This window comes from Hipposideros armiger, unplaced genomic scaffold, assembly GCF_001890085.2.
Source record: "Hipposideros armiger isolate ML-2016 unplaced genomic scaffold, ASM189008v1 scaffold_23, whole genome shotgun sequence".
Taxonomy (NCBI): Eukaryota; Metazoa; Chordata; class Mammalia; order Chiroptera; family Hipposideridae; genus Hipposideros; species Hipposideros armiger.
In genome coordinates, this window is record NW_017731373.1 from 5,698,530 (window position 1) to 5,706,704 (window position 8,175).

Sequence of the window (8,175 nt, forward strand, 5' to 3'; positions counted from 1 at the left end):
GGGTTTTTATTTTCTCCCTTTTGAATGGTTCATTCTGTATAAAATTAATATTCGCTCTATGGCTGCCAATGGATTCTGACTGTCCAGGAATCTGAGAGACTAAAGTGAGCAAAACTGTGTCCAGTGGCTCTGAAACCTGTAGAGCTAGTTTAAACTCCTGTCTCTGCTTTCACTGGGGTCTCAGAAAAATGGTTGTAAACTACAGGGAAAAAAATGTTATAAAAATGTCACTTTCAAATTACTTTTTACTAACATACGGTCCTTTTCACTTACACAAGTCTGTTCTGATCGTTTAAATAACATATAAAGAACATTTGTTCATAGAATAAATATGACATATCTAGTCTTTTTTCTTAACTTTTTTTTAAATATAAAGAAAGCATACCAATATCAATTTCATCTTCTGGTAATTAAGCACATTTTCCTAAGTGAAATATGTCAATAAGTTTAAAAGGAAATGTTTACTTGGGGATATAGTCATCAAGCTTAATTACTTCATTATTTATTTGTAAATATTTTCTATGAAATTGGATATTTCATCATTGATTTCACCCTTAAAAATATCATGCCTTATCTTAAAATTAACCTTGTCAAGAATTCACTTTGAAGCACTGAAAGATCTTAAACATAGCTCTATTTGGCTTATGCAGGAAATGAAAACAAACAATTACCTTCTGAAAGTTCCTCTGGATAGTAGGGTTAGTGAAAAATAAAAAAGACATGAAAATGTTACGCTTTTGAGAAGATCAAGGCTTCCATCAAATACAGACAAATGACAAAAGTGAGAAATGCAGGACATCCTTAGAGAAAGTTGTAACTTTGGTGAGGCTTCGCGAGGCAAACGGACACCTAACTGGGCACCCAGAAACTCATTTGACCTGACTCTGCTGTTCAGCTGACAGTAACTTTTCCTGCAAGTTGCTTATCTAAGACTCCCTCTGAAGGCTTTTTATCTCTGAAGACTCCTCTCTACTTGGCATGAAATGGGGCTTGAAAGTGAGAAATTATAGGAAGGCAACTGCTTTGAGTTTCCTCTCTCCTTCTCTCCCAGAGGCCATGTTGCTACAGTCCCGTGAAGTGGAGAAAGTGGGGAAAGGGCACTGGAGCAGATGCTGCAGCAGCCTCTGGCCTGAGCGTCCTCGGTCCTTTCCCTTCCTTGGGTCCAGGCACACATTTCCATCTCCACCTGGCCCCTTGAAGACAGGTGGAACTGAACACAAACATTTATTTGTATATGATAAGAGAAAGAGAGAAATTGCCTTAATTGAACTGGCATATTTGATAATATGCCAAAGCAATTGTAGACTGATGCAACAGAGAAGGTGAGGAAACATACACTTGGAAGTGGGTGAGTAATGTTAGCATACCCCGAAAGGTTGCCAGTTTTTAAAAAATGTTTTGTGGGGTCTATGTTGTTACTAATGATGTCAACACTACTTTGAGGGACAGATACTTGATGATACCATGTCATCANTGATAAAATGTTAAGTTAAAAAAAGTGGTATTGCAGCTGCCGATGTAACCATGTAAAACATGTTCCCATAACTGGAAGGTGGTATGAAAATATCGTCAGTATGAGGAATTTTAAGACTGTTTTCTTCTTTCAAAAATGTCTCTCTAGTTTTGTCTTATCTTTTCAAGAGAAAACTAAAAGAAAAAATAATTTTCGGCTTAGAGAAGTGAGAAATAAAGTGAGTGAGGACTTGCTATGGGCAAATCAGTGACATTGATACCACTGTCTGCTTTAGTGCCTTTTCAGCCCCCTCTCCCTCCTCCTGGGGCCCATCTCCTTCACCCACTCCTTCCTAGGGGTCTGTCAGAGGTCCATTTCTGAAGGCCCTCACTCAGCGGGTTCCAGTAGGGCTCTGCAAGCTACAGCACTCTATCTATTAAGGCAGTAGGTGGTTCACAAGATGTGCCACCATGGGTCCCTTTACTAACTATCCTCCCACCCCATTTGAATAATAAATGACCTGAGCTTTGAAGGCTGAGGACACAAACAGGGATAAAGGTTTAATGAGATTAGTCCTCAAGGTCTCAGGACAGAAAGGGGCAAGAAGGCTCCCTTTACTAACCATTTCCCCAAACTGCTGTTTGAATAATACTGTCTGGCAAACAAACTACATTCATTCCCATGTTTAGTCATCAAAGGCACACACCACTGTTAATCAGAGCTTCTGAACAGTGTAAAATTTAACCCCTGCAATGAGAGCCCAAATGAAGGCTTGTGTGCAGCTCTGCAGCTTTGCTTGCCAGTGTGTGCATGGATGTGCTAGCTGGAGAGACCTCAGGGGACTTCAAGTTGGGGAGTGATCACTGAAGGTGTCGCCAACACAAGGCCGTTTGCATTTTCATAAACTGAGAACTCTTCTAAATCCAAAGGAGTGTGTCTNTATTCATATTGTTCTTTAGTTTCTAAAAACTAAACTAGCCCTTTGTTAAAAACAAGACAATAGTGACAAAATGAAGTCACTTATGCTAAATACCACATCATCAAATTAAGACTTACCTTAATTACAGTTTTGACCTCTCCTGCCCACTAGACTCCTGCCATCCCCTAAAGGACAGTGACCTTGCCACAACCAATCCGCTTTTTGCTAGTTCCTGCTCCCTTCTGCCTATAAAAGTCTTTCATTTTATACGGCTCCTCCAAGCTCCTTTCTGTGTGCTAGATGAGATGCCACCTGTTTCTTGAATCATTGAATAAAGGCAATAAGATCTTTAAAACTTATTCAGTTGAATTATGTTTTCTAACACCATAAAGCCAAGACAAATTCACCTATCAGATCAAAGTCTCTCCAACTAGTCTCCCAACAAACCCTAGTGATTCTTGAGTCGGTCTTAGTTCTGTCACTAAATATGAAAAATCTTTTCCCAATTTACAAAAAAATTTAAGTATAAAAATGTAAAAGGTTTTTATATAGTTCTCAAATTTTTGGAAGCTGCTACTATTTATCGATACTAGAATCTACCAGAAGATGGTATCAGACAATAACAAAACATATATTTTGATTTTTAAAAAATTTGATATCTCAATATTTTATAAAGAAAATGAGGTTTTCACAAAGAGCATGAGGTTTTCCAGATGCTCTGCCTGAATGTTACTGAACATAACACCTGAGTGTTACTAAGTGTTGCTGTGATCATTTCCAAGATGCTGTTTTCTAGAAGGTTGTTTTGGAGCCTGGAGACATTCCCATAGTTGTGCTTCCCTCCCAAATGTCAGAACCACAGAAAAAGGAGGGTTGGGTGGGGGGAATTCATTTTACACATTTCTTTCAGAGGAAAGGCTTGTGGCCCCTTTGGCCAACTCTGTTTCAGAGACTCTATAGCTGAAGTGTTTCATATTATTCTAGTGGTAAATCTACCAAGAGGAATTGGTACCTGCTTCCACACATTTCTCATCAATCTTCACGTCATCTTCTATATGAAAGCATAGAAAGAGAAAAACAGAATTTATAATATGTTAGCATCACCAGCAAAATTCCCTATGCATATGCTTATATCAGCAAAACTCAGACCATCTTATGCTAATGTTACTTTTACAACTATTGCTCACTCGGAGAGATACAAAGGACTCTACTGTTTGAGATAAAAATATATGATATGAGAGGCTATATAACAAAACGGTTAAAACTTAAAAAGCATTAGCTTTTGAATGCTGGACAAATTAGTTTACCTCAAAGCCTCAGTTTTCTATCTATAAATGGGGATGGTAATAATACTTACTGTATAAGATAGAATAAGTGAGAATGCATGAAAAGCTCAGGCACATGGTAAGTGCTCAATCAATGTTAACTGTTTTTATCTCTAGCTTGGGCATGTATAAGTGAATAAAAGGATATAACTTCTAAAACCATTCATCCTAATACTGAAAACCTTTTACATCGTGACACAAGCCCACTTTTGAAGGCTATTGTCTACTTTTCTGTTTCACATAACTTACACTACCATTAGAATAGACATCACTGGTTTTTCCTCTGTGCTTTGCATATGCTGTTCCCTTTGCTTATAATGCTTCCAGGTCCATCTCAAACACTGATCAATGTGAATATTCCTGCCATGAACTGAATTAGCGTTTTCTTCCTGTTATCTTGAATTCTCTGCTACTGCACATCTACTCTACTTTGTAATATAATCACTTGGGTGTTTACCTTATTCACCATCCTAGACAGCTCCTGGAAATCAGAAACCATCTTACTAATTTTTACATAATTTACAGAACTTAGTACAGTGTCTTGCACATAGTAGGTACATGATAAGTTATTTATTAAATTGAATTAAAATTTCCTTTTAATATCAAAATAGTTGAGTTGAATATATATTCTGAAAAAATACCTTTCTCTTTTTTTTTTTTAGCGCTGTACATCTTGTGCCTGGCACAGTGATCAGAACTTTCCAGGTGATGAACAAATAGTAGTCGAATAGGACTTGTACAAGTTCCAAAAGTACAAATCATAGTCTGTATAATAAGCTATAGTGTCATAAAGTAGCATTCACCACCATTTCCTTAAAGAGCACATCATTAATTAATGTTTTTCAAGAAAATATGAAAATTTTTATGAAATAATACTGTTTTATAGAAGGAGGGGCATAGATAAACAAGTAACACAGCTGAGATTTTCAACACTGTCATTCAATTCTTTATATTCATTTAGAGATTATTTTCCAGGTCAGTAATTAATAACAACAGTGAATTCATTAGTTCCTAGGATGTAACTAGAGTTTGTTGTTTTTTTTTAAAGAAAACTAAAAGCTACAATTGTCTTTCCTGTTCTACACAAGCCAGGAGTGATCCTCCAGTGATTCGCAGGAATCCCTGATTTTTCAAACTTGTAAAAAAGAGCCACTGATTTTGCTCCCTCAAAATCAACAACTCCACAATATTGGCAAGGGTGGCTGTTATGGACTGATGTGTGTCTCCCCTCACCCCCAGGCTCATATGTTGAAATCTTAACTTCACTTGGAGTTGGGCCTTTAAAAGGGTAATTAAGGTTAAGTGAGGTCATGAGTTTGGGGCTTTAATCCAAAAAGGACTGGTGGCCTTACAAAAAGAAGAAAAGTCACCATATCTCTTCCTGTCTCTCTTTTTTTCCTCTGCATTCACAGAGGAGAGGCCACATGAGCACACAGAGAGAAAGTGGCTATCTGCAAGCCAGGAAGAAGGTCTCATCAGAAACCAATCCTGCCAGAACCTGGATCTTGAACTTCTAGTCTCCAGAACTGTGAGAAAATAAATATCTGTTGTTTAAGCCACCCATCTGTGATCTCTTGTTGCGGCGGCCCGAGTGGACTAAGACTGTGGGCTTGTTACCAACACCACAGAGACCCAGCCCTCTCCAAAGGCCTACCCATGCGCCCCCTCCCGTTTCCAGTATCAGGGATGAAATGGGGGGGGTGGTGGCCTACGGGACTGCTTTTCTCTCTTCTCTCCGCTTTCCTACAAGCAAAGAGCATCTTTCTGGCTTGCTTTTGTGAGTGTGTTTGACATCTAATGTGTCCTCTGGGTGTCTGGGCATAGAGCAGGGGAGAGGTAAGAACTGGAGGTCCTACTTGCCCTTGAGATAGACTGAAGATTCAACCCAGGCTACACTGCTTGTAACTGCTGACAATATTCTTACCTTATTTGAACCCCAATCTTTTCATCCATAAAATGCAAACAATCACAATTTCCTTAGTTTATTTGTAAGACAATGTATATAAAGCAGTTGACACAAAACAGTGCATCCATTTCACAACTTTGAGTTCTTACCATGTGCTGTGTTAGACTCTGGGACTGCATACTGTAAATGTTAGTTCTCTTTTCTTTTAGTCCTCTCTGTGTTAGGATAATTACACTGTGTATGTGTTCCTCTGACTGATCTTTTTTTCTTAAATTGGGGTATTAGTAACTAGCCCACTACTAGGTATACAGTAACAGCTTAATAAGTAGCTAAATTGAATTGAAGTGATATAAGAAAATTACAGGAAATTTCTAGGAGACTTTGGAGATGAGAGTTTTTTTCAAATACTATTTCTTACCTTCTTCCATAGAAATCGCTGGGTACAAATGATTGAAGCAGAAAGGGGTGGGAGGGGAGAGGGAGAGAGGGAATGCACATATTAGTCTATGCTCAGTTTCTCAGATTAACTTACCTACAATAAAAAAAGCAAAATGTCAAAATTATAATAATTAATATTCTGGGCTGATTCTCTAGAAATTAAGTAAAAATTTAATAACAAAATGATAAGTGAATTTCCTATAGAAACTAATATATTTATGAGCCTTGTTGGAAATGGGGGTCTACAATAGTTGCTCTGGCAAATCCTACTTGTTTCCATCCCAATAAGCTATAAAAAGTTGCATTCTATTCACTTCTGAACTAATATGCTTAGTTCAGCATATTTTAGGAACTCATATCTTGACTGGAAGAAAGGACAAATGGAAAAAAAGAAGGGAGGAAGGGAGGAAGGGAGAAAGGAAGAAAGGAAGGAAGGAAATAAAGGAAGAGGGAAGGAGGGAGGGAGAGAGAGGTGATAGCTATAAGTGCATCTAAAGTAAATAACTTTTTAATAACCATCTGCAAACTAACATAGGCCTGGAACTTTTCAGTAACACTCGATTAATCAAAATGCCTAAACCTCTTGACTCAGTTACCAGCTCCTGAAATTTTTTTCCCTAAGGTAACATTTAAGCAGAGCAGGGAGATACAAAATAATATTCATTGCAGAATCCTCTAAAAACAGTTAAAAAGGAATGATCTAATCGTTTAGAAAATGACTGTGCTCCATCAGAAACACCCCTGTGAGAGGTGACTGTTTAAGTCAGGGGCTCCAACACAGGGGTTCCTGGATNCAAGTTTGTGGTATCTCTGTGGCATATATAAACCTTAAATGAGATGTATGGCATTAAGCAATTGGGCCATAATGGCAAGCAGGGGTGCTACAGGAGCCTAAAATAAATAAATAAATAAATAATGAAATAAAAGAGAAGAGAATAAATAAAATAAAAAAGAAGCTTGGAGGGAAGGGAAAGGTGGAATGTCACAGAAGCTCCTATAGGTTGTCAGATATTACACATTACATGTGTAATATAATATATATGTGTAATATATTACACATATTAGAGGGCCTGCAGGTGGAGGAAGGAGGCACCCTCCCTCAAGATTTAGGGGTCCATAAGCAGGGGAGTGTGGCAAAGAAATGAGTATATCAGTGGTTCTCAACCTGTGGGTCATGACCCCTTTGGGGGTTGAAGGACCCTTTCACAGGAGTAACCTAAGACCATCGGAAAACGAAAAGATATTTACATTACAATTCATAACAGTAGCAAAATTACAGTTATAGAGTAGCAACGAAAATAATTTTATGGTTTTGGGGTCACCACAACATGAGGAACTGTATTAAGGGGTCGCAGCATTAGGAAGGTTGAGAACCGCTGGAGTATATGAATGATTTGATTGTACAGGTTAATTTAGGTGACTGGGAAAGATTTGACATAAACCAACTTTCTCATCAGTTAAAACAACTCTTGTTAGCATTTTAAAGAGATATAAGCAATTAAGAAACCAGAATTTATATAGGGAGCAACTTGAAATATATAGCAACATTACCAATGTATGCATCCTCGGATCAGCCAATGCTGTATACTGATACATGTGTGAAAAGATATATTTATAAAGCCTTTCATTGTAACATTGTTTACAATTAAAAAGATTGGACATGACTCAAATGTCTACTAATAAGTGATTGTACAAATGCACAATAACTTATTTAGCCAATAAGCTGTTTAAAAAAATATGAGGAGGCTCTTTATGTACTAAGATGGAATCATCTCCAAGGTATATAATGTTAAAAAAGGCCAGGAACAGAACAGTTTGTACAGCATACTAGCAAGGGGTATATGTGTTTGTGTCTGAAAAAAAGAAAGGTGAGGATGAGGGTGGGAGAGAGGAGAAAAAATATACACCATTGCTTTTATATACACAGAGTATGTCTGGAGGGATACGAAAGAGCCTGAAATTATTTATTGCCTCAGGAAAAAAAACTGATTAAGGCAACAGGGAAAGAGAGGACCTTTTCACTGAATATAGTTTTGTACTTTTTGAATTTGAAATATGTGAATATATTACCTAATAAAGAATTTAAATTAAAATTATAGAAAGGAAGTGAATATTACTGCAAGTTTTTTTAAAA

General features: G+C 37.4%; 1 protein-coding gene across 1 annotated transcript in view; it reads right to left on the reverse strand.

Moving 5' to 3' along the window:
* Positions 1 to 8,175, reverse strand: part of MPP4 (MAGUK p55 scaffold protein 4) — a 41,124-nt gene that overhangs the window by 12,406 nt on the left and 20,543 nt on the right. The window contains exons 12-14 of the mRNA XM_019635614.1: positions 6,022 to 6,039; positions 3,385 to 3,423; positions 1,974 to 1,987 (exon numbers count right to left, since the gene is read on the reverse strand). Of these exons, the coding sequence (XP_019491159.1) occupies positions 1,974 to 1,987; positions 3,385 to 3,423; positions 6,022 to 6,039 (71 nt within the window). The remainder of the gene's footprint in view (positions 1 to 1,973; positions 1,988 to 3,384; positions 3,424 to 6,021; positions 6,040 to 8,175) is intronic.